At 38.3% G+C, this 27,918-nt stretch overlaps 1 protein-coding gene across 2 annotated transcripts; it reads right to left on the reverse strand.

Annotated features, from left to right (window-relative positions):
• Nucleotides 1–808: 808 nt before the first annotated feature.
• Nucleotides 809–27,876, reverse strand: PNISR (PNN interacting serine and arginine rich protein). Of its 2 annotated transcripts, XM_021544946.3 has the most exons (12): nt 27,795–27,876; nt 15,330–15,448; nt 13,926–14,111; nt 11,926–12,149; nt 10,075–10,261; nt 9,623–9,813; nt 8,870–9,007; nt 7,778–7,877; nt 7,020–7,073; nt 5,575–5,745; nt 2,954–4,055; nt 809–2,711 (listed from the first exon to the last, which is right to left on the reverse strand). In XM_021544946.3, exons 2-12 carry the CDS (start codon nt 15,415–15,417, stop codon nt 2,681–2,683), a joined length of 2,472 nt encoding a protein of 823 aa, XP_021400621.1. In that variant the 5' UTR covers nt 15,418–15,448; nt 27,795–27,876; the 3' UTR covers nt 809–2,680. The 2 variants fall into 2 exon arrangements, with proteins under 2 accessions (XP_021400621.1, XP_077638411.1); XM_077782285.2 differs by lacking the exon at nt 15,330–15,448.
• Between the last annotated feature and the right edge of the window lie 42 nt (nt 27,877–27,918).

Genomic DNA, 27,918 nt, shown 5'->3' on the forward strand with positions numbered 1-27,918 from the left:
ATCCACATACTATTCAATTTTTTTACTTGTCATTAATTTAGCAAAACAAATGCAAAATCTGAGCAGGAGAGCCAAACCTTATGTTACCATTGCCTTTATATTTGTGATTTTAGAATTGCTTACAAGCAAGTAAACACGTGCACACTTGGCCATGTATTCTACTTAACAGAACAAGCTTGTTTGAAACTAGAAGTAGCTATTCTATGAGACAGAGCCTCAAATACAGAACAGTTTTTGTTATTGTGCCATATTTCAAAACACATGTAGTTGCTCAATCTTTCAAGTCAGAATATTTACTCAACTACTCTTTTTTGGCCTATCCATGGCCACAGCTAATTCTTGTTCTTACACAGTGTAGCGAGCACCTTGGGGCACATACAGACATTGGCTTGGTTGTATTCACCTTAAAAACAATTCACATGGAAATCATTATTCATTTAATTTCACACCACCCTCATTTATTAAAAAAAGTTTTCAAGGGAAATGTCTCCAAATGTCACGTTGCTGCATGACATTCAAAATCCTGTGTATTGCTTTCCTGTAGTGCATTGAAATGTTTTTGCAGCATTCATTTTAAAACAATACATTCCCATTTTTGTTGGTATTCGCACATTTTAGGATAACTTCAGATGTATGGAATTAAGAGAGTGGTTGTTATTCTAGCCTCTTCTGGTGAAAGACATTCCTAAAGGAGAGTTTCTAAAGCCCAAAGAAGTTTAATGTATGTGATGCTGACAATAATACCGATGTGTATTTAATAACTGAGTGATGAGTAGGCAGTTATAGTAAGATTTCTGAAACAGTTAAATACAGAGATCGTATGCTCTTTTTATTGGCATACAGTCACTACCCATAGAAGTGCATATGTGTCAAAAAATAATTTTCATATTTACAGGAAGTGACAGAATTCCAGTTGTTGGCAAAGTATATAAAGCTTTTCATACACAATCTTTTTTTTATTATTAGACAGAGAATATAAAATCTGAACTGAAAATCAAATTCAATGCATCCTGGAAACTGTATTCCTCAACAGCTTTTCTTAAGCTTATTTCTAGTTTCTTTCTGTCTCTCACAAGACATCCTTTTAGGACATCTGAACTGTTATGCAACCTATTTTCAAAATATTCCTCACTCTTACCCAGAGCAAAGAGTGTAGTGAGATTGGATCAACACATCATTATTTATATTCCTACCAATGCAAGTAAAGTTGTGTGATGTAAATTATGCCTTATTTTGCTAATAAATATGACTGCTTACTCTATATTAAAGATATAATTGGGGGGGGCGGTGTTATGATTTACAACTGATTATTTATCTGTAACAGTGTTTTGATAAACATGCACATATTCACTAGCAATTAGCTTGCTTATTAAACACATAAAATGTATTTCTTTGCCCTGAAGCAGTTTATTTCTGCGTATTATTTATGAAAATACAGTAGCTGAATTTTGACTTTGCTAAGTGGATTTATCTGTTCATGAAGACATGCTTTCCAAGTTGCCTGTACTAGTACCATTTTTTCTTAGAAGATACAGCCAATCAAAGAGAACTTACTTCGATGTTAAGACTTTTACCTTTTTCACAGATCTCTCAATGAATTTATGTTCTTCTGTAAGTCATTGGCCTAGAGTTGGGTATTGTTGGTTTGTTTTTTAGCTTATATTATTTCACACTCTTGTTTCTAACAGCAATAGTCAATTTCCTTAAGGAGGTAGTCAGTGACCTCTTTCACTTTATGGTAATATTAAAATCAAAAATTTAGTGGTATTGCTGATACATCAGTGTTTCAGCTTTACATGAGTCATAATTCTTGAGACACTAAGGACCTACCTTTAACATTCAGTACGCATTTAATGCATGTGCCAAAACGTAAAGTTAACCTATTGTCAGTTTTTCAGTGTGTACTGAATGACGTTTATAAACATGCTCCATAAAAACATAGAAAATTCTGAGATGTGTGTGATATCCCTGAACATCCAAAGATCTCTCTGAAAACTGGGTGAGGAATATAGTTCCAGAGCTTAACACTGCCACAAGAGATCAGTTAATTGCACATATTCCTAATGGGGTTCAGTCTGTTTTAAGTATAGCTTGTATTACAGTGACCCATATTTTACACACACAGCATATAGTACCAGCTAGACCAAAAAAAGGGTTATTAAAAAATCTATTACACATATCTAAAGAAAAATAAGATGTCTTTTCTCTGTTCTTCCACACCCCAATAAAGTAATCTTATCATGTCCACGGATTACAAGTGTTTCACGTTAAATCTTTTTCAAGTACTTTAAAAATCTGTTATACCAAAAAAGCTGCCTTTTTCTTTTTTTTTAAGTACTTTCTACCATTTACCACAAAATTCAGGTGCAAGAATTTTAAACAAAAAATGAACTAAAGAGCTTTATTGACATCACAGTACATTCAATAGTAATTTTAAGAACATTACAGCTGAAAGAGAATGGCCTGTTTTATAGTCTTAATAAGCACTACCGTTCTTGAAAAAATGTAATACAAAGAAATCCTATTATTCTGAGCAGCATTTGGAAAAAATACACCTATTTACAAATAAAAAAAAGGATTCTGGTTTCACCTACATAGCCACAATGTGCCTCTATAATGAGACAAGCCTTTTATAACTCATGGAATTTTTAAACATCATAGCACTGGTGCCATAAATTCCTCAGCGTTTACGACGAAGAGGAGTTGTTGATCTGAAAAATAAAGGAAAAGGGGGGGGGGAAAGTTAATTGGAAAAAATAAAAGACCCCCAAACCCACACACACTTTAGGCTTAGTAATTAATAGTTTTAAAAGATTTTCCAAAGTTACTTTTGCCTAAGACAAAAAGTTTAATAAATACCATACTTTATTAAAAAGGTTCATATGCCGTACACATGAAGACGAATATAAAAAACTTTTTAAAAGTCAAACAAAATACTTAAAAAGTATACTACCTTGATCGTGACTTAGACTTGTGTTTGCGGCTTGCCTTCTTACCAGACCTTTGAGATTTCTCCATGGAGCATGACCGAATATGCTTCGATTTCTTAGCCTTCTTTTCTTTACTGCTTCCTGGCGATTCAGAACTACTCCTTGCACTAGATTCAGAGCCTGATCGTTTTTTGCTATCTTTGGTAGTAATTTTTTTACTTTCTTGTTTGGAATCCTGTCTTATTATTTTCACACATATTGAATCACTGCGAGAGAAAGTTCTTTCACTGTCTCTTTTTCTTTTTAATCTACTGTCATCATGATTGCCAGTCTTACTTTCTTTTTCCTCTTTTTTGGGCTTATCTTTTCTTTTTTCCTGATCTCTCTCCCTTTCTCTGTTCTTTTTTTTGTCTTTATCTACACCTCCACCCTGCTCCTTTTTCCTTTCTTGATCTTTACCCTCACTTTTACGTTTGTGCCTATTTCCAGTAGGGCTTCTACGCTGGTCTTCAGCTTTACGTCTGTCTCTGCTCCTGCTGCGGCTCGCACGGTTGGCTCGCCGGTCTCTTGAGCGGCTGCCACTTCTACGTCTATCCCAGCTTCTCTCTCTCGAAGGACTCCGATTTCTCCGCCTCTCCCCCCTTTCAGCACTGTGATTTCTACTAGATCTTCTCCTTTCCCTTATTTTCTCCCTGCTTCTACTCCTCTCTCTCCTATTTCTGTGGGAGTAACTCCTGCTTCTACTGCGCCTAACTTTATGTGATGGTGTCCTACTGCGGCTGTGTCTCTTCTTCCTTTTGGGAGAGGAAGAACGTGAAGTGCTGCGACTACTACCTGAGCTAGTGCTATATGATGAACTGGATACTGTGCTGCTGCTGCTGCTGCTCCTGCTATTGCTGCTGCTGCTACCACTGCTAGAGCTTCTTGACCCACTCCTTCCTGTCCTCTCTTTACCCTCTTTCTTGAGTTCTACATCAGGTGTGATTGCATTTGGAGATCTCTTCTTTTCATGAACCATATCTGCTTCAATTTCTTTTGCCTCCTGTGATGCTAAGTTACTATTCTGTTCTTTGTTAATAAATTCATTCATCTCTTTCGAAACTTTTTCATTTTGTAGCTTTTCTTCTGAAAAAAAGAAGTACACAGAAAAAAAATTGCAATTAATTTGGAGCAATATGTCAGTAATTTCCACACCATTACAATGACAAAACCAAGTTTCCAAGCACCTCTCATAATACTTAAAATTAAAACGTTGCCACTATACCAACTACTTAACAAACTACGTTTTTTTTTTCTTATAATTCTAGAAAAGTTGTCCTCTTAGTTTAGAAAAAGTGTAGAGCCCAGTCATTTTAGAAGTCTTGAGGTTATTATTTTATGTTTTAGTGGCTTAAGATGAAGTTCTAAAACAAATATCCTGGAACACTAGAACTCCCAAACTGATCTACACTCAAGATTTTTTTCCTTTTGCAACCTTTCTGCACACCTGATTCTCCCTTTCTCTTTCCTACAAGACTCCTCATCAGTATAGCAGGAAGTACTAATGCTTCCTGCCTTTCTCTGAGTCCCATTCATCTGGGTTTGAGGATTACCATCAGGTCTGAAGAAACTGTATTTCTCACATAGTGAGACCTTCAGAGCATTTCCCAGAAGTTTCCAAAATAAAAATTATTTTTATTCAACCTAGGATTCTTTGCATCACTGCCAACTTTATCTCCCCATTTTAAATTTAATCCAGAAAAAATAACTGACATACATTTTTTGCCTAAAAATGGCCTTTTGATGTGGGCCATCATTTCCTGAATTAATTTAGGGAATAAAACTGCATCTAGAAACCCAGCGTGGTCCAAATGGCAGCTAATAAATTTAACCCAGAAAACAATTCCAGCTGGTCCCCGAGTTATTAGGCAATACAGGAAGAAATGTTAGAAGATGCTGCATTGTCCATTAGAAATCTTCTGCCTTTCCAAAACACTGCTACAAATGAGACTCTGCCCTAGCATTCATTCTTCAATATTTTGGACGTACAGAATCAGCTGCTTTACACCCTAGTTTTGTATTTCTGCAAACGGTCCCATGGAGATGTCTCCACACTGACATCTGGCTTCCTGCACTAGGAAGAGAGGTCACAGGCCACACTCAGACACTCTCCATATAGCTATGCTTTTATGCATACATCTTGAAACACTCAAAGAGAGAGGACTATTTAGAAAACCAGAAGTTTAGCTAGTCCAGCATTTCATTAAGGGCTCCATATGTCTTATTTTCAGGACTTTAAATAAAAAGTTAAAGGAGGAAACCATTGATTTCTATCATAATAGCACTTTCTCCTCCAGCCTGTGAACCTGGTTCATGATTTCTTAACATTGCATCCATCTCTAGACAGCTCTTCAGCACTAGGAGGTATCTGTGCTACTATTTTGGCCTACATTATTTGTACAAAAGGACAAACCTTACCTTGTATGGAGAAGCAGAAGTAAATCACAGGGTTTTGGGTTTTTTAAATGTGAATTAAAAAAACATTATTTATAAATTTAGATTCATATTTTTTGCTTAAAATGTGTTTCTTTGCCATCAATTTACATACACTAAGTAGTCAAACTCCATTTACAGTGGCACAGTAAGAAGACTTCACAGGATTTACCTTCTAGCTGTTTTTCTAGTAGTAGTTGTTGTTCTCTCTCTTTTCTCCAAAACGCTTCCTGTTTTTGCCTTATTCTGTGTCGTAATTCCTCATCATCAGTATCAGATGATTCAGAGCCTCTGTCACTCCTCTCATCTTCACTGTCTCCTGATCCATAACCACCCAGTCCACCTGCGTGCATAAAGTCCAGTCTATCACGAGGAAAGATTAAGCTTTGTTCTTAATACTTCTGTGAGGCAAAGAGGAAGTAACATTGCCCTTCCTTCACTTCCTCGTCTCTGAAGAAGTCACTTTATTCTGGTAAGTGCCAGTGTTGTTTGCCAGTGTGTTCAAGGCCCCCGTATCTGCTTTGATAGTCACTGTCTGCTTCTACTCCTTCTGGAACAGCTTGTTTATTCTCAGCAAGCAATCACTGTGACCATGGTACATTTTTCCATTGTATGGAAAGGCAAGAAAGCTCCCTGTGGAGACTGTAACAGTGCCTGCCTCTGTATCAGCAACGGGACAGAAAATGCCTGGGATGTTTCCCAGAAGACATCTCTGAAATGACTTCAGCTGCCTCCATAGTCCAAGGCTACAGAAATTCTGAATGCCATATCAATTTTTCCATATGATTTAGAAAACTTTGCACTTTGACAGGTATGGAAATGGAATAAAAACAGACTTTCTTCTCCCTCTGAGATATTTTTAAGTACTGGACTGATAAGGACAAAGTCAGTTTAAACATCTTACATGGATTTCTTTCAGTCTCAGGTCCTTAGGATCTTTACTGAGTTAGTTTTGAAACATGAATACTTGTGATGATAACATTCAATCTAATTCGTCAATATTCCATGTAATGAACACATAACTGATCACTGACACTGCTGTAGTACATTTTAGATGATAAAAGTCATGTTGGGAGAAACCTCTTGCAGTTGTGTCCCAAGGCTGGAATTTCAATCTCTCTTTCCTGTGTTGTTTCTGGCAGTATATGATATGGGAGCTTTTGTGTTTATGTAGCTTTTCAATAAAATAATAATTACAAAGATTATAATATTTTTTCATATTACTCTTCTATCAACTTTCCCCTCTGGTTCATACGGATCAAAACAGAAGAAAAGTATGAAACAGTATTCCTTTCTTTGAAGGCTGCAGTGTGCTTCTGAAACTATCATACTTTGACATGTAAATCTGTCTAAAATTTTTATGTATTTTCAAAATTAGGGTAAGATTCTCATACACTAAATCACACTGCCTAGTCCTTTACTCCAGCAACTATCCCACTTATATATCAGTAGGACCACCTGTGGAACAAACAAAGGTGCTGATAATGATAAAGTTATCAGAAAGTGACCCATACTCCCAGGCAATTAAAATCTAGCTTCAAAATGCAATTTCTAGAAATGCAAGGCAAAAGTGAAACTCCCCCTTTAAGCCCTCTCAAAAATAAGGAACATACTTACCGAGTCCAGTGAGGGAAGCCAGTGCACTGGACTGTGCCAGCTGTTTTGCAGGAGCTTTGTATCACATCAACAACAGGAACAACATGTTAACACAAATAGCCACGATTTCATAGTCATGAGTCTATGGTATTGTTAAATCTACTACTATTGCTGCTCTTTGGAGGGAGAGAAGAAACATTAAAAACGCATCATCCATTTAAAACCACTTCTAGATTTTCTGACCATGAAGATTTAGAATTTAACTTCAAAATAACAGTGAACAGAAAAAACCCAAATATATACTCATAAATCACTTTCCAAGTTACAGCACCTGCACATAATTTTCAACTTCAGTAGTTACATACTTAGTTAACTCTGTTATGTTAAAATAATTTGTTCTGTAAGTACAATACATGTTAATAGCAAAAGCAAATTAATTACTAATTGAGGACTCAAAGTTCATCTCTTTTCACTTCTGAACAGCTTTGAGATAAAGATGATAGTAGTAAGGAACAGCTACAACTCAAGAGCCATTGACACAGGCACCATTTTAACTGAAATGAATTACATGAAAAAATGGAATAACTCAAGTAACTCACAATACACTGCACAGGACGACAGTACATGGTTACTGGATTTGAACTCTACCAAGTTGGATGCATTATATTGGAATTGTTCTTGAGTGAGAACTATGGAGGTTAAATGTTCTAAAGACATGCAAATACAGAATTTTCGCAGAAGAAACTAAAAAGAATAAAAACCTCCCAAACCCGGCATACCTTTAGTTGCTTTACGGTGAACATCTTTGGCCACATAATAGATTTCTTCATTTGTGACATCTAAGAGAATCTCTGTCAGCAGCATTTTTGTCAGCATCATCTGAAGAAAATTGCATATAAAATTAAAGTCCAAAACATCTTGAATAAATTCAAATTATATACATAGAGCTTCACTTCTTTTGATGACTATGAAAGTCATCTCCTGCACATTTTATTTAATAACTTCTTTCAGAAGACATGACTAAAAAACCAAAAAATATTGAAGCTGTTTAAATGTGACCTGATTTCACAACTTTAAAGTTAGTATTATGACTGTGAATTATGTCTGCATGTATTGCACACAGCTCTATCATCTTAGACATTAAGATCAGTGCCCTAGATAACAACTGAATATGTAAATCAGAAATGTACTTAGACTGATTCCAATTATTCTTTCAAAAAAAAAAGAGCACTTTTCTGACAGGTACACTCTCTGAAAAGATCATCAGAGGTTACTTATATAGCATTTTATTATCACATATTTTCTACAAAAATTGAAATGGCAGTAGCTAGTTCTCCAAGTTGCTTATGTCTGACAAAATGCTCTACAAAAATATACTCATCAAATCTAGTAGAATTCAGGGCCTTAATTAACAAGGATTCACAAGTATGAAGATTGTGCAGACACAGCGAAACTGTTGGTGATATAGGATTTAGGGTTGTAGCACTTTGTTGCAAGAATACATTTCTTAAATTCCCTTTCACAGGAAGTGAGGCTGAAGCACAGATTTGAAATGGGTGAAATGTAATCACTAGAAGTTTTCAGAAATTTGATAAGTGAAGCAAAACCACAGAATTAATAAAGATCAATGCAAGGATTACAGTCATTACTCTTTCACTATTGTGCTAAATACGAGTTATATAACTGATATCCTTGTTTCTATGAGAAAGATAGCATTATAAACAGATGCAAATATAACCCTGATTTACTGTACAATGCATATTCTGCCTCTGTTGACAGTATCAGGCATAGAAAAAGTGATTTACTTTGATATGCCTGAAGAGTATGGGCAATTAAACAGAAATACTTAGTAAGAACCACATTATTAATACCATTTGATACTCCTTTTCTTCTTCTGTCATTTCTGGTTCACTTTGCTCCTCTTGAGGAGCTGGGGATGGACTCCTGCTGATTTTCCCAACACTTACAGCTTCTGTGTTTTCAGCATCTTCATCTTCCTCATCACTGTCCTACAAGAACAGCATCATACACTTCAGGAAAAACTTAAATATAAAGCTCCTTAGTTTCTATTTTTAATAGTCTGCTTCATTTACTTTGTACTGAAATCTGTATTACAAGTTATCATAAACTAATTTATTTTCTCCCTTCCTAAAAAATATGTAAATACATGTACCCACAAAAGCTAAGAAAATACTCAGTTGTCAGTTCCCGGCCAGACACATACTTTGGACTACAAAAGATAACTGCTAAAATGAAGGCAATGCAAGGTTTCCTAAACTGGCTCAGTTTAGTAAATACAGGCATATTAATTTTTTTCAGCTGCTGACTTGGAATTCTGACTTTGAAAGGCTCTGTACGTTCCAAAAGGAAAAAAAAGAAAAAAACAAGTCCAATTTCATCCTTGTTTCTTTGCTACTACAGATTAAATTATATACTTCTACATCTTAGCCATCAAAAACTTCAAAATATCAAGTAATTATCAAAAGAGCAGCAGCTTAACCTTATTTTAAACAACAAAACCAATGAGGGAACCAGGAACACAGACTCTCTCCTTTGAACAGACTAAAAAGTTGATACCTTTCAGGAAATACAAACCTGAGCAAAAAACAAGCTCTTCTACTTACAAATTTACTTCTCTGAGGTAACCGTGGGCCATCCCCTTCTTCTGCCTCCTCACTTTCCTTTTTCTCTTTTTTAGACATCTGTGAACGCTGCTGCTCCATTCTCTCTTTCTCCAATTTTTTCTGTTTTTCTCTTTCCATCTTTTCCAGGCCCTCACGAATCCAGGCAGGCAGAGTTCTACGCTTCACAGCATCTACATAATCAAGGTTTACAGTTTTGCAAGATGAAAAGCCTTCCCCCCCACAAAAAAAGAATAAAAATATCCCCCAAAACAAAGAAGTAGATCCCCCACCCCCATCAAAACAAGTCCTCCATCTAATTGTGGGGAAAAAGCATTTATAAGGGCTTTTACTTTCCCTGCTCTTTTATTTCTATGAAAAATGTCTTCAAATTGTGCAATTCTTTATAAAATACAGCTTTTACATTTTTTCATTAAAGAGTGGTTAACATGTACCAATCTGGGGAGGCTCCTGCTTCACAGGCATCGCAATAGGTGAACGCTGTCGATCTCTGAATGAGGGTCTTTCCCTTCGATTCTGAGTAGGTGCGGGAGGTGCTGGAGGACCTGGTGGCCCTGGTGGTCCTGGCTGCCAATAAGGTGGGTGAAATCCACCTTGAGGTGGACCAAAAGCAGCCCCATGCTGAAAGAGTAATGCAGTTTATTTTTCTTCACGTGGTAACACTAAATGCAGCATGTGAACAAGTTGGTCTACAAAAATCCATGCAAGTAGGAATCCATTATTTCTATGCTACTGAAATCTCTCACTCTCTTTTACTGTGGTCCCCAAAAAACAAGTTTCCTTTAAATATTTAATGACTAAACTTAGACTTAAGCAGAGATACTTAATAAACCTGAAAGGTCTTCAACCAATCTCCTTTCATTTTATGCTAAACATTAAGCTCTATAATCACTATTTCAAACAATTCCATGCCAACTTAGCATCAGAGCATGCAGCTAAATAAAGAGTGTACAAAACTAAGATTTAAATGTCTAGCTATGTTAGCAGTCTTTTAACTACAGCTTGAGAACAAAAATTTAAAGTTCAGCCCTTTATTACATAAGAATTTTGCACTGTGCACTTTCCAGTAATTTTTAATAGATCTTATTAATATGGCTGATTAAAATATTAAATGCATAAATATGCAATTTTAGTACAGATACAAGGTTTTGGACAATCTATATACAATCCAAAAGTTGTAAGTCTTGAGGCATATATGAGGAGTTTTTTATTTTAATATTTACCATCCAGAAATGCTAAATAAAACTATTTAAGAAGAGTGTTCAGGAAAAAGGGTATAGTATCAAATATTCTACTGAATATTTAAGTGGCTAGCACTAAAGCACTCTCCACTACAATTTCAGGTTAAGCATCTTTCTTTCATTTAATGCAAAATAAGTTTTCTGTAATATTTAGAGAAGCTAATTTTAAGAGTTTGTTCCATGACAATAAACAAAAATTATAATAAACTCATGTATTGGAAAATTATTGGATTTGGATCTCTATTTAACAATACTATTGAACAAGAGAATTGTAAGAGGAAAAACAATCAAGAAGATAAAGAATAGCCGAGAAGGTAACAAAAATTTTTTGCCCATCTTCCCTTGTATTTGTTTATGAACAGGAGGTAGGTTCTTAGACAGCTAGTTTGTCATTTATAGCAGGAGTTCTGAAAGAAAAATACTGAAAATAGAGTAAAGATACAAAACTTCTTTGTGTTTAAAGGTCTGTGCAATGGACCCTGCTATTATTAGTGATAAACCACCTACATGTTTATTATACTATACAACTTATATGCCAGAATGAAGAAAAAAGTGGATATGGATTTATTTTTTTAGAAACACCATTGTTTATTCAAAGAATCACAGTAGATAGATATGGAAAAGATCACTGGATCATCCAGTCTATCTCCCTGCAACTACAGGACTGTTTCCTGTGGTACATTATCTAGTGTAGTTAAGCATATCTTTCTGAATTTTTTTTTTCCTTCTTTTTTTTTTTTTTAACACAAAGCTACATAATGTTAATTTATATACTGGAACACAGTGATTCATTTTAATATTGCAGACAACAGCCATTTCTCATTAATACTGCAGAAAAATAAAACCCTTTGGCCTTTGAACAGAACTGAGAACTTTAAAGTATCTTCTGTCAAGTGTTTGGTTAAAATGTATCTTAGCAGATAAAGATTCTGTAGATGTTTGTAGAACTGAAGAATGAAAGTCGCCGCTAGATGATATTAGAGGAACACATCCATGGAAGGGACTCTGCGCGCCTATAATATTAAAGCAACAAATATGTTTCACCTGATAGTCAAACTGGTTCACTGGCCCCATTGCAAAGTTATCAGGAGGTCCCCCAAAGTTGTGATTGTTCTGGTTAAACATATGCCTGTTGTCAGGAGTAAATTCCCCACTGTCCTGACTGTTGCTGTCTTCTGACGGAGGAACAATTTCCATTTGACCTGGGGTTGGAGTCATCCACTGCTGATCTGGAGGTGGGTGAGGGGGTTGGTGAGGCATTCCCCATTCTGTTTAGGAATACAATACAATTCGATAACAAGTTAGTATAATTTATATGAGTCACCAATCACTCAGTGTTCTTGTCTTTATCACAAGGTTCCCCAAAGCATTACAGATGATAAAGCAAGGAAGAATCATCAATCTGCAGACTGTATTATACTGTCTCAATAATTTCTTCAACTAAACAAAAGGAATACAAATAGCTATAGCTGAACTGACACATGCAGTAGGGGGATAGATCTGGACAGGCACAGACATCCTGTAAATTTGTTTTTATATATTTCTAGTGATAGTGAGTTCACCAGAAGACTTACAAATTGCTTAGACTGTTAAAAAACTGCTCCTATTTCTCTACATCAGTTTTGAAAGCAAGGAGCTATTTTACTGTGTCACATAATAGACTTGAAATACCTACTATGGAAAGAAAATGGTGTTGTAAGCAGCACAGTCACTGAAACCTGTACTCCAAAGTCTTGAGTCCTGATAATGGATGATTTCTTGGATTGCCCAATATCTAACACAGGTCCTAGAATAAGCTGTAGTCACAAGCCCTCAAACATACGTTACAATTGGCTAACAGAGTGAAAAGGGTCTCAGGAATGAATTAACAGCTCATGTGGCCATAATTTTTGACTCCTTAAAAAGACAAAAATTATGTGCACTATACAGATACTCATAGACCGTGAAAGAGCTGCCTTATAACTCTCACCAGTAACAGAATTAGTATCTAGCCTCTCAGGTTAATTCCTATCTTCCATCCAGTCCTTTAGTACATTTTACTAATTTTTACTGTCCTTCCCATCGGCATTATAATTGGATCTATTACTGCAGCAACTAAAAAGTGTTATTATAGTTTTTTTATTTCTGTGAAAATTTCTACTTATTGTACAGAAATACAGCTAGAATACACTGCCACATAGAAAACTTTAAAATACTTACATGTGCCTACAATAACTTGTAGGCTAGTGCAGGTAGGTGAAACCTGATGGCTACCTCACTTTTATTATACACATGTAAGAACTACCAATAACATATTAAGCCTACTTATATTAAATGTTGCATTTCAATAAATTTGGATAGTGACAGTGAAAACTGGGAGTGTTATTCTTTCAACCATTAATAGAATCAAGCATGAAGTGCAGTTTTCCCCAAAACAACTGAAAACAAGCACATAGGCTTACTATCTTGCTTATACACTTCAAATTGCATTACAGTATAACCTGGCTTTCAAAAAACAATTTCATAAAAATTCTTAGCATAAAATAACCCTTTTCTATCCCATTCTTATTACCAGTGGTATCTTGTGAAGTTTTAAAAAGAAAACTAACTTTTGGGAAAAAAATAAAGTTTGGAGGAAGTTAAAAAATACTGAAAATAATCTATACTAACAGAAGCGCCCAATCAACTTGAGCTTACAATGACTGAAAAATGCTGACAATCAGATACCTAAGTTAAAAAGGGTAAATCCTAAGTATATGAAATGCACTTATACCATATTTGTCACACAGAATTTCGCTGATCTTCCTTTTTAAAGATTTTATGACATCTAAAGCCAGCATCAATTTTACTGTGAACTCATTCTATATGTCAAGATCATGCCAGAAGCAGGCATTACACTACAGGAGGCAACAGTAGCCCTCTAAGTACGAGCTGTGATTAGTAAGTTAACTGGTAGTTTTGCATTTTGAAGCCTGAGGGACAGGGCATGTTCACACCAAAAAATATCTAAAAAGAATAAAATGAAGAAACATGAAAAAAAGGAATGAACTGGAAGGGAAACAAACCTGGCTGCCACATTCTGTTGAAATTGGGATCCCCCTGAAAATTATTATGGTTGTTTGGACCAGATTCTATTCCTGAAATGTCCTGTCCGTTTGGCATCATTCCTTGTTGTTCCACTACATTCTGTTGCCCTGAGGCTTCTCGCTGAGCAATCCATGCTTGAGCTAATGCAGCCCAGTCAATCTGGCCTAAAATAAACAGAGGAAGTTAAAAAGGTTAGAACTCACACGTCTGAAGTTCAGCACTGTTTCTCAATTACATGTCTTATTGCTCAAGATAAATGGGCAACATTTACCTTCAGCAAGTACTGTGAGCACCATTTAAACTTATTCACAGTGTATAGTAAAAGAAACAAAGCAAATGTCAGTGTACAGACTTGCTGAAGTAGTTTCTCTGCATATGTTCAAAATGTCACGAGGCAGATTATTTTACATTCACATTAGCATTTAATGGATGGTAGTAACGCACTTTTTTCATATGCAAGCTATTTTTAACATCAGAAATTAATATATATATCCTTATATTCTAAATTCATGAAGATTTGAGAGTAAAAAAGATACATAGTTAGAAAATGACTCTTCAATGTACCCTCTTTGTATATCCCTTGCCATATATTATGTTACAGTTCTCTCTCCCATTTTTTTTCTTTACTGCCCTTTCTATCAGTAAATAAATAAATTGCAGTCTCAGATAAGAACACTAGTATGTCTTCTGCTTATTATCAAATTAAGAAAACTCTCCAGTGAATTTAACAGAAAATAAAGTAACAGTAAAACCTCTGTGCCTGATCACTTTGCCTTAGTATTAAATACACACCTGCACTTTCATCCATTTCTCTATTTCTCTTGATGTTTTGAATTGTTGCTATCTCATTCTCAACTTAAGGTATATTATGTTCTACTCTTTAAAGCACTTGGTGGTTTTGGTGGAGAAAAAAATTTCAAACTAGAGATCATGATTATCACTGCTATAACCTAAATCAAGAACCATTTTAGTTTTCCAGTGAGGTTTTTTTACTGTATATATAATCTGCATTAATACTTCCGCCACACAGGTACTGAATAAAAAAACAGATTCTGTCAAACAATGGATTTAGCTTGGCTAAAGAACTGACAGGGATACATATCTGTTAACAGAGGTCTAAATGTTGATCTGTATGACCGGTAAAATGTTGGTAAATTGTGTAGGATAACTCAGGTTTCTTGCCTGTATTTGCATATTATACTTTAACTATGTGAAAACATTTGGAACCTTTGTATGTTTTCTACTTCAGAAAAGCATCATAAATGTATTATCTTGAGAACAGCTACAAAGGCAACTGTGAGTCATACTGTGCTACAAAGATTCAAAAATTTAAATGACAACACATTAAAAGAATTAATCCACAAAGCTTTCTATATACTTACTTGGATCTTGCTGGTGCTGAAATGACTGCATCCACTGCTGTTGGTTCAAAGGCCATTGCTGCCAAGGTTGTCCACCTTGATCCCACATCTTTTAAGTCTTTATACAGTCTATATTTCAACTAAAAATAATAGTTGTATGTTTAAATAGATGCCCATGAAATATCACATAACTGAAACTTACATAACTGCAGATATAGTTAAGCCTTGCAACGCAAGCTGAAGCAATGCTGGCTTAATATTTTAAGCTGGAGGAAATGGTTCATCCTTTGGAGTAATATCTGAAATATTACTGTAAGATTTCAGGAGTCTAGTATGCTTTCTCTGTATTTTCACAAAGAAATTAACTACCAAATGATGTTCAAGGAGAGATATGACAAGTTTGTACAACAAGATCTCATCTGGCAATAAACACAATTTAAAGCAAGTCAAAATATAAGAGGCATGATTGGTATCTTTGCCTGCTTCTTAGGGAAAAGATGTGTATTTCTCCAAACAAGTGTCATGCAAGGCTGTTAAGCAAGACAAAGTCACCAAATGGTAAAACACATTGTTAATGATTGCACAGAAAACTGCACAGGTACAAGACAGTGCCCACATGCATGTTATGCATTGTACAGATTCTTTTTAATTTCAATATATATACCTTCAAATCTGAGAAAGAAAAATAAATATGACCATACAATTACCACAGTCCCTTAAAATCATGAGAAACAATTTTTGCTGTGCCATATAGACCCTCACTGAGCAGGCAGCAGCAGCCCTAGCTCCAGATGTCAGGCAGCAGAGCTCCACAGCCTGCTTACAGTGAAGCTCCAGGGCCAGCTCTGTGTGAATTCGATGAGGCACAGCAGTCCAGGCAGGTGTGCCCACAATGGCACACTAGTTCCTTCCAGTTATTTGTACCTCAGCACACACCTAACCTGCTACACATGGAAGACCTGAGAGCAGCCACCTGCACTGCTCCAAACAGCTTCTCCAAAGACAAAGTCTAGGCACAGTTCTGGGAACGCTTCACTCCAGAAGCAGTTCCCAAAAACCAGTATGGTAGGAATGCACTGAGTGCAACCCCCTTTGCTCTACCCAATCTGTTAAGAACTCAACAGGCTTTCCACTCAATGAATATATCCTATGGAATTTAACATGCAATCCCTGAGTTGGCGCTATTAAAACATTAAGTAACTGTTTCAAATACTCCAAACCTAAAAGAGAAAAATTCATTCCCTGAGGTCACAGGAGCAGCATACAGGACCCAGTAGTGGCTCACAGCCAAGTGCAATACAGAATAGATGAATAGAGTCTCCCTGCTTCAGAGCAAACCAGTTCAAAGCAGCCAGTGCCACTTGGGTGGCCTGCCAGGAGCAGCCTCAGTGGCTCTGAGGGAGTGGGACACACACACCCCACCCCTCAAGCCCGCTCTCGGCACACGGACCGAGCTACTGGAGTGGAACCTGCTGGCAAAGGCACCTTGTACTCACCCGCTCACACAAGGGATTGCATGACTGCATAGGCAAAGAGCATCACTCTACAAAAGTGCACCACACAAAGAGCTGCACTAAATATCAGGGGCACTGGGCCATGCAGAGATGAACACAAACTTGTATTTTCCATACTTCTGTCAAATGAAATCCTTTATCTGAAAAACTGTAGATCGCCTTGTTTTGAGACTACTTACTGTCAACACTGTACAAAAATTACACCTGTGGCTCTGAAACACTCAGTCTCATTTTGAGAGGGCTTTAAACAAGACCAGATCAACATTGGCAACAGGGGCAAAACCTATCTCTAATACATTATTATTTTCACTATCTTTTCTTGCCAAACTAAGTATGGAGGCTTTTTCCCATTTCATTAACACTTTTATGCTATTCAGACCTTTAATAAGTGAAGACACTGCCCTTTATCTTGTCCCTTTCTTTTCACATTTTTATCTGTACCTAGGAAATTAACTTTTTTATACCAGCTGAGTGTATGGATGGCTACTAATGCACTTAATGCAACATTTTAGCTGACCCCTTAAACTAGCTCTCCAGGTATTCATAGACATGTTTTATACACTAGACATGAGGAAGTAACTGCAAATACTATTTTCACCCTAAAGAAAAAGGTAAGTAAATGCTTCTTATTCCCTCAGTTCATCTTTCCATCCAGAATACAGATTCTTTCAAATGTCAAAATAAATTTGTTTACATATTAAAAGTTATAAGAATTGAGGTTTCAGACTGCCACTGCAGTGCACAGCTTCATGGTGCTGCTCCTTTTGTTTCCAGCTGTTAAGTCCCACTACCAATAATAAACATGGATTTCATTAATTCCGGTAGCATTTCTTTACCTCAATATATATAGTATGTTGCAACAAGTTTGTGGAATTACATTCAAACTCAGCAAAAGGTTTATATTTTTTAACTAATAACTTATAAGACCATTTTGCATATAACTGAACAACAACAAAAAAAAAATTACACAGTCAAATACCAATTTCTCTCATCAAAGTGTAACAATATTAAGACCACTTGTAAAAATGCAACTAAATTTGAACCTCCTACACAGAGCCTTTATGTGGTAGGATTAGATGAGATTTATTTTTACCGGACTTGTTCTATCTCTGTCCTAAAATCTTCAGTATTACAGATTTTTTTAAACATGTTCCAACTAACACAATTGCATATTTACTTTTCAATTGAAATGGACACAGTATTCTGGCCATTTTTTTTTCTTTACTCTCAGGCCTTGATCCTCACTATGGACAAACTGAAGCACTTGTTTAGATCATTAATAAAGTCTAAGACAACAAATGTCTCCACATCTCAGTAAAACCTGCACTCAAGACAGTAACTGCCTTATTATTTTACAGGGTATTCAAATAAATCTTGTGGGAAAGATATATTGCCTTGCAGCCCTGTACCAAGTGGCATCTGAAACGGTGACCAAGGGATAAAGCAGACAGGCAGCGACCTCAGACAGCAGCAGCATTCATTCACCTCCTGGCTGCTCCATCAGCAAGTTATTATGCCCTAGGACACTGAGGCCAAGTCCACACTCCTACAGGAAGGGGTGCTGAAGGAACCCACTGCCTCCCCATTAGAGAACAGCACTGACCCAGGCCACCTCACACTCTCTGGGTGTGTGCATGGACCTGGGACCCCACAGGCAGTTAACATGTGTCCAGTCTAATTTGGAAGGTCACAGGCTTTCCCTCAGTGCCAGCTGGCTGCAAAGCCAGAATAAAAAGCACAGTTGGGTTTTAGTTGTTAGCATAGATAGCTGCTGATCCACTGCTCTGCAACATAATATGGCCCAGTCTTCAACTTGCCCTAGAGAGATTATTTCACCTTACTACTTCTATTCTGGGGAGAGAAATCAGGTGGGGAAGTGCAAAGCAATAGGTCAAGGCACGGAGCTGGGTTCTATTTTGATGCGCAACATTATGACAAGACAGCAACAACAGTGTAAAACTCTGAAGAATGTCAACATTTTACTAATTCAATTTATGCCACTCAGAGCAAGCTAATTTAAAATCACTGCTATTTGAAACAGCTAATTTTAGTTTGTGAACTGCACTGCATTTGTACTTCTACAGTTTTCCTGAAGAAATGTTGATTTTCATAGGTTGGTAACTATAAAACATGCTGGCTTTCAAGTACACAAATTTATTACCAAAATCAGTGTAAAAACATTCTTTACAAATCAGAAATATGTACTACAGAAACACTTAAGCAATGACATAACTTTTTTTATGCAATCTTACATGCAGAATCCCTCTTCCAAATATGATGTGAAAACTGTCTCAAACTATTTTTTGTTTATTTCAACATATCTTCCTTATTGAGCAATGTTTGCTTTACAGAAACAGGAATTGGATATGGAAGGAATAAAATTCACACCTGAAAACGTTTATAGAAGTAATCTTAACATATACAGGCTAAAAGAGGAAGTCATGCATCCAAATTTTTAATATTGAAGACTAAAAGTGTTGGCTCAGAGCCATTGAACGGAAGATGTTAGTTCTAGCACCTCTCTCTTTATGGTGACCTGGAACAGCAGGACATCATAATTTTCTGGGAAACAGACTCCCCTGCTTTTTAGTTCTCCATTTAGTTCTGCATTTTCTCCAACTTTTCACCAGCTGGTACAAGGTAAACATGAAAAAGGTACTTGATATTTTTTTTTTTTAATCTACTGCAGGGAGGCTACAGGCATTTAAATATGGTTCATTGTCTTTAAAAACTGTTTTGCTAAGCACTGCAGTGTCTAATAATTCCATCTGCTTTTAAGTTTCAGAGGCAAACCCCAACCTAGTTTTAGCTCTTCATTTGCAGTTGTCAAGTTCTAAAAGGAAACTAAAACAAGCAGTTATGCTGTTTGATGTTACTTTATTTTAAATAAAGGCAATGTAACTTTGAATTCTGCTTGTGAAACTTTATTGAGTATGCAAGGACTTTTCAACAGAATCTCAGGATTGTCCTGTCAGACATCACTGACAGTTTCCTTCCTAGTGATATTTTAAAGGTGTCAAAAATAAAAACAGATCAACTCAAGTCATACAGTAGTGAACAAACCAGATGTGAGAGCTTCCAAAACAACACTTTTGAACCTGAGTCCATAAACAGAAGAGGGACAAACTACAAAGAAGGCACAAAACACAATGGAGAAAATGTAACCTGTTTGCAGCAATTTTAAAATTACTGCAAGGGATCCACCTCCAATACCAAGGCAGGGGAGGAGGAAACAAACCCAAAATCAACAAACAATGCCTCTCACCCACCAAACCAGTAACTTAAAGGCTTGAAAGAACTGGAACCTCTTGTAGTAACGTATGTGACAAGAAACAACCTGAGATACAAGTAGTAATTAATAATGGAGCAAAGATACTCAAAGTCCTCTCCCACTAACTAAAATCTGCACTGACAAAATTAACTTAGGATGCTGCCACACAAATAATGAACAAGTTTTTATTTCTCACAAGTTCCCAAATATGCATTACCTGAAAGAAAGAGGTTTCACCTAATACAATGGATAGCTCTATTTCCCACCAGTTAACTACTAAGCCCAAATACACAGCTGAGCATCCAAATGACAGTGCAACAAACTTTATTTTCTACAGAAGTTGGAGGGGAAGCAGATGAACACTGGCTAAAATTATCTCGGTTCAAACATTAGCAAGACAGTAACAGAGGGGTACCTCAACTGAGCAGTCATTAAGACATACTGGTTCTGACATCACTACTGCATACAACAGGTTCAAAGAATGGATCAATTTTATAGGCACCTACTTACAAAGGAAAATGCAGATACTACCCCTGTTTTACAATGATGGGTTAAGGCTCTTTTACTTAGCTGTTCTACCCTCCAATTCAATTTGGCATAGCCTTTTTTTCTTTCCCTCTCTCTCTCTCTAGCACACACACACACAAATAAACAAAAGAACATTTATTGGTGCTTCAAGAGCTGTTCCCTGATGTCAGATCACAGAACAGGAACCTGAATCTATTAAAAATCTGTTTACCAATAAAGAAACAGAAGTCAATTCAGGATTCTTTTTGTTTTATATAAAAGCACAATCACATGAGCAAAACACTCACATTTAATTTCAGTTACACGCATTTAAGAGATTATGGAAAGTTGACACGATACCTGAAAATCCTACTGGAGTTCTTAAGAGCAAACATGTTCTGAAATATGTTCTTTCACATGTTGGGTTTTTTCCTTTATAAATTTCTATTCAAAGGCTGGACCAGAATCTGCTGAAGTTTTATTAAAGCAAATTACTGGTACGAAAATGTGCCACCCTTGATAGGACTGCTGGTGAGGGCTCCACTGATGATGATAAAAGTTAAGACAGCAACATAGACAGGACTTACCTCGATCACCGTCAACCTCTGAGAGCCAACAGCACTCAAAAACATTTAAATGTGGTGTCAAACTCTCTACCACTGTATTTAAACTAATTTTTCTTTGTGTAAAGATTTTTAAAGGTACCTTTCCACTCCCCTCCCCTCCAAACATGTCAACTACAAATTACACCTCAATGTTAACCTGTTCTTTTAGGGAAAAAAGGCACCTCTTTCAACATATTTGTTAGATTAATAAGGTATTTTTCAACACAGCTGTATGATGTGTCCAGACACACCACACACTGAAAGGCACACATTTAGAAGGTACTTACCACTGAACAGAGTCTTGAGTGATAACTCACAAGCTCATCTTTAACTCTGGGAGACTCTTCCCAAAAAACACAGCTATCTTGAATGAAAATACTATTTCCACACCAACAGGAATATACCCTGTCAAGGAGGGCATGGTTTCCTGAGAATTCACCAATAGCACAGTGCTTAGTGAAGGCCCTTGATGACAAAGATGGGGGCATCTTTTAGACAAGGCCACCAACAGAACATGAGCACAAACAGGCTCACTCAGGCACCTTGGACAACCCTACCTAGGCAGTTTTATAATGTAAACTCATAAAATCCATTCCCAGTTCAACAGCACTTGTGCAGAGCTAACTGTGTTCTGCCCTTTAAGGTCTTTCAGGTCTCTTCCAACCTAGTCATTCTGTGAATTCTGTGACCTCTCAAAACCAGAGAAGAGCAGTCCTATGGAGCAAGGCTCAGTCCTGGAAATGTCAAAAGACAAAGCCTGCTTGTCACCTAGAGATACTATCCTCCTTAAATGTCTTATGACATTGGCTGCAGCAGAACTGAAAAATATCAAGAAATGTTCCCTGGAAAAATAAGCAAGATCTGTTCCTAAACAAAATTTAATACTGCTAATGGATAAACTGAATTGCTCCAATTAATGCAGCTAGTCCAAGACAAGAAGCACAGAGACCTAGGAAGAAGTTAGCTCAGCTCCAGAAAAACATCAGAATGACAACTAACCATAACAAGCTGCCCTGATAACTGCATCTTGCACACTCTTTCTTGCTCCTCCTAAGTAACTCCCATCACTCTGACAATCTGCTTCTTCCCATATCAATGTTACACACCATCCCAACCATGCAGAATACCTTACAGCTCAACAGCTTCTGCAGCACATATAGAGATTCTCAATGGCTTGCCCAGAAATTCGTGAAAGTAAAATATCTTAGAAATGAGAAAAAAAGTAATCTTTGGAATATGAAACCAAGTATTTGTTAGAAGCTAGACCATCTCAACTCCAAGAAATCAGGATACAGACTAGGAATCAAGCTGTCACTAGAAGGAGAGTGGCACACACCTTCTGCTCTATCATGAGCTGAAAAGCTCAAGGTTAGGAACTCCTGCCTCAGACATCAGTCTGGACCTGATCTTCAGAACACAATCTGGTGGCGTGGTTTATTCAACCCTATAGACAGGCAGACTAATGATTCTGGAACCTACAGAGTGCACAGCAAATAATCAAAAGCTTCCTAATGTTGAGGGGAGGCTGTTGCATCACCTTTCTGATAATGTTACGTATTCCTGAAAAGCAGATCAACATATGACACAAGATGGCCTGACAAGTTTTACTTGCGAACTGAACTCTTAAAACACAGCTGCAGAAGTTTTTCTGGTGACTAAAGGTTTGTCTTGCAGGCATTCCAAAAAGGCATTGCATTTGGCAAAGAAATAGCCATCATCTAAATAAACAAGGAGGCTGAAAGAGCAGGCCATCATGCATACTCAGAGAATTCCTACACAGCTAGTCTTTGTACCCCAGGGTTTGAAGACAACAAACTCTTTTGCACTTCATTCTCAGGTCAGATATTTTGGCAAAAAACAAAACCAAACAAAAACAAGAAAAACAAACATTAAAAAAACCCAGCCAAAAACAGCTAGAAGGATGTTCCACATCTTCTAAGGTAACCTGACAGTGCAGCCATGACTTTTTGACTATATTTAGGTCTACATAGTTAAAGGGAAAGACCCCAAGAGGTAGGAGTCCTGCTTTGTAACAAACTGCAATTACTGGTTTTGAAACAAATCATTATCTAATAGTCAGCGTCATTAGCTAGGTAATCTTTTGGTGTGAGTTTAAGACAATACAAGCAGCAAAGGCACATTAGTCTCTGATGCTCTTTGTAGAACCTGGCCTACAGAAGTCATCCACATCACATCTTGAGAGGGATCTCAAAAGCATCACATACTCTGTGGGCAGACTTTCTTTATCTCATATAGATTTAGGCTCTGAAGGTGAACCTAAAGGAAAACTGGGATGTTTCAGAAGCAGAGCTCCTTGAAATCAATAGCTTAATTTCTTGATCTTTCACATCATCTTTCATTCAAGGTAGCTGGTATTGACTCTGTGAAGTTTCAGCACCTTTGAGTGAAAGCTCATGATGAATTTCCATGATGAATTTTGTGGAACTGTTCAGTTGCAAGCAGGATAAATCTAATCCTACATTCACCACACCAGGATCAAAGCAGTTAGTAGAAGGACAGGAATAAGGCCGATACCTCCAAGAGTTGAAGATGAACAAGTGTTGCTGCAGAGCTGTTTCCCCCTCACTTTCCTTCCACTGTGCTATTGCTTCAACAGGGCCATGGTTGCAAAGACATCATCAATGAAGTTGGAAGGACTAGTGGATAAATACTCTATATGTTGTAGGAATACAACACCAACAGTTCACATAGTTCTCCCAAGGAATTAGAAAGAGCAGCTCATACATGGTATTATCAATATCCAACCAAGCTGGAATCCAAAGTCAATAATGGACATACATGGTACAAACTCCAAAGATGTCTATTTCAAAGTACTCCCAACTGGAAGGAAACAAACTGAGCGCTTCTTCCATGGCTGTCACTGGAAGAAAAGTTACTTTTCTGTAAGAATTTGTATATAAGGGGTCCAACTGAAAAGAACTGCAAATGAAAAATAGCTTTGCATACCCAAAGAAGCCCCCTTACCAAGAAGAAAAATTTAATGCAGAAAGTGTCACAAGAATTATCATTAGCTGGCGGTCTTTGCATAGGAGACCCAGGTAAGTCAGAACACTTCTGCAGTTAAAAAGATGTGTGAGTCTGGAAAAGCGCTGTATCCTATGCACCCACAGAGGAATGACACCTGCAAGTTACTACAGAGTGGCTGCAGACACATTCACTCAGAGTCAGAACAAATGCATACCGTCACTCAGACAAAAACATACCAGCTTCAATTTTACTTGGGAAAATTAATATTTACTACTATATTATACTTAGCTGTTGATTAGAAAATCAAATGTTTATCACATGATTTAAGTCTGCCCCAAATCAGAAAAAGTTACAGTAACTGTCTTGTCTACTACTCTGTTTCATTCGTTACACTTTCACTTGGCCAAAGACTTCTATGTATCATGTAGGGCACCACCCTAAGTTGTTCCTGGTATTTCATGCCCAGGTAGTATGCATCTTTCAGAAGCTATACCTATGCGCCTGCTGGGATCTTTCAGCAAGATGACAACTCAAAAAACATGTAAAATCTTCCAGCTCACTAATAGCTGTGTATCACTAAGATTTGCTCCACTGCATTTTTTAACGTTAGAACTGCTCTTTCTCAGTCTGAAGAATACAGGCTTTTCAAATGTGTAACCAAGATCCACAAAAAGATCCACAAAAAGAACTGATATAAACAGCTTGCTCAGTATCCATGAAGTTTTCCAGAACCTGGTTCACAAATAAGTACATGTGATTAATATTTACAATGCTAATAAGGTGAAGCAGCATGAACAAAGGTCAAATTAAAAAAAAAAAAAAAAAAAAGTACTGTGAAATCTTCATCAGGGAGTCACTCACTTCAGGGAGCACAGCTTCCAAGGTCTGTCATTTCAAACTTAAATCCACATACCCACTGAGCTGAATACAACACTTTTTTAAAAGAGCAAAAGGACCAGATACTGGCATTCAGGTACCGTTTACTTATTTTTTGTATTTCTAAGACATAAAGACAAACAAATTATTTGATTATCATAAAGTACCAAAATCACTGCTAGAAGATTTACTAGCACAGAAACATTATCATAACTTAGGTGGTGTAAGTCAAAACTCTACTGGGTTTGAGGGGGGAAAAAAACTCCAGTCTGATTAATTTTTTCATGTATAATTCTGCTGGAAGTCCTGATGCAGGATTTTCAATTAGCCCTGTAACACAGCATTATTTCAGCATTATTTTTTTTCTGAAGCAAATGGTCCATCCGCAACTACCTCTGCAATGAACCTGCTCTGCACAAAACTAATAGTGCCAATAACTAAATAAACAACTACCCTTCACTAGTCATGAGCAGATATTAACCTCAATTAAAAATACAGTTATCACTTAATAAGGGATCAGCTAGTGATGAAAGTAACAACAGTTTAATAACACCTATCCAAAATATTATTTGTCACCAAAAACCAGAAACACCACATACCTCAGCCTCAGTCATGAAAAGACGTGAGGCTGGACACTTCTGTTCCCATTGAATCTTTACATAATCATGCACTTAACTAAAAATCAAGCATGGTTATAACTCCACTCTACCACTACAGCTTATAACGTGAGTTAATCCCTAAAAAATTGTGGAACTATACTAAATTTGTGGACACTTAAGCCCTACAAGACCTCTGAGACCAAAGTATAGAAAGCATTCTTATCAGAGCAGGAGTTTGTATGTCATGTGGGACAAAGGAAGTCTTGCAATGGCATAATAGCAGAGATGACACAAGGTTTGCTGCTGCAGCAAACAAATTAAAAACCAGGAGCTTGTCTGTCAGCAATCCGAGCATCTTGTGCCTGGACAAAGCTGAAACTTTCAGTTCCCCTCTGTTCTACAGTCAGGGGAGCTGCAGCATCTGTCACTCCCGTAAGAGCCATCTTTAGGGCAGCTGCACTCCAAAAAGAGGTTTCTTACTCCTACCAACAGTACAGGTAATTCAGCTGCACTGGTATTCATAACCCTGTCTTCAGAAAATTATGTTATAACAGTGTCTGCTGGTAGACATGCTTTGTGCTTTGAAGACCACCATTCCCCCTGTTTGAAAGGTGGCTGACTCTGCTTTAGAATAAAGCCTTTAGGGCAACCCTTGTTTCCTGTATCCCACACCTTCCAATAGACTGTTGGCTTGAAAACATTTACAGGTGCTAACTATAAGAGAAGAAATTAACAACAACCAAGGTGGCTGAATACTCTGCATAACCACTTGTTACAGAAACTTGGGAAATTTCAGCTGGGATAGCACATCAGAAATCCAGTGGTTTGGGTTGGAAGGGACCTTTGAAGACCATCTAGCATGAAATGATGTTGCTGAAAGTTCTGTCCAACCTTATCTTGGACCTTTCCAATCATGCAACTTCTCTGGGAAACCTGTTCTACAGTTTCTCCACTCTTATCATAAAAAAATTCTTCCTTATGTTCAATCTAAATTTTTATTTCAGTTTAAAACTGTTGTCCCTCATCCAGAGCCCTGGTAACAAGTCTTTTACCTTCTTTTTCATACTCAAAAGTACCTTTCATACCCTTTAGATACTGAAAGGTGGCAATAAGGTTTTCCTGGAGCCTTCTCTTTTCCAGGCTGAACAATCCCAGCTCTCTCACAGAAGAGGGGTTCCAGCCCTCGGACCACCTTTTTGTCTCCATCCTTAACTGTAAAGCCTAGCACATCCCATTAAAATTCATTTCAACAACGTGGGATTGTCTAATGAAGTACAGAGAAACTGCAGGGATAAGTGCTGAAAGCAAAAAGGCTTTCAAACCCATCACTTGTTTGAGAATCCATTTAAAAATACCCTGCGTTTGCCAAGCTACTGGTCCAGGTATCTTACAAATGCCGCTGTGTGAATTTCAGTTCTCTGGAGCCCTCCAGTGGAACGAACTCCATGAAACAGCACAAATACCCCACACATACAGCATTTCACCCGCAGGAGCCGGGCTGCTGACACAGCCACTACCCAATCCCAGCGCACACGCTGCTCCCCTAACTCGGCTCCCGGCTAAGCCAGGCAGCCGCTCTGCCCCGCGGAACCCCGGCCGCTGCTCCCGCGGCAGCCGGCGGCTCCCGGCGCGGCCGGGCCGGCTGCGCGCGCCCAGCATCCCGGGATCGCAGCCCCGCCAGGTCGCGCGCTCGGCGCCGGCCTTTCCCGGCCCCGCCGGGGCAGCGGCAGCGGCGCGGGGCGGCCCGGAACATGCGCAGTGCCGCCGCCGGGCCCGTCCCGCCGGGACCCCCGCCGGGGGGGTCGGCGCAGGACGGGGGGGTCCCGGGGGTCCCCGCCGGCCCCCCGCGCCCTCGCCGCGCATGCGCGGCGCGGCGCCCCCCCCCCACCCCGGACGGGCGGCGGGGGAGGGCGAGCGGCTCTCGGCTCGTCCCTTCTCGTCCTGGCCGCCGGTTTCCGCTGTCGGGGCCGCCGGTTCCTCACGCCCGGCGAGCAGCTGCTACTGCCGCCGCCACCGCGGCGCGCGGCGCCCTCACGATTCGGCTCGGAGCGAAGGGGAAGACCGGGTCGGCGACACCCGCCGGCCCCCCGGGAGCGCTGGCGAGCGCAGCCCGCCCCGCTACTTACGCGCTCCGCCGCCGCCGGTGCCGCCGCTCCGCGGCCGCTCTGCCCCCGCTATCACTCCTCGTCTTCACGGACAAGACAATATGGCGCCCGCTGGCGCTCACCCGGAAGTGAAAGGCGTCACGGA

The sequence above is a fragment of the Lonchura striata genome, chromosome 3 (assembly GCF_050655825.1).
Source record: "Lonchura striata isolate lonStrDom1 chromosome 3, ASM5065582v1, whole genome shotgun sequence".
Taxonomy (NCBI): domain Eukaryota; kingdom Metazoa; phylum Chordata; class Aves; order Passeriformes; family Estrildidae; genus Lonchura; species Lonchura striata.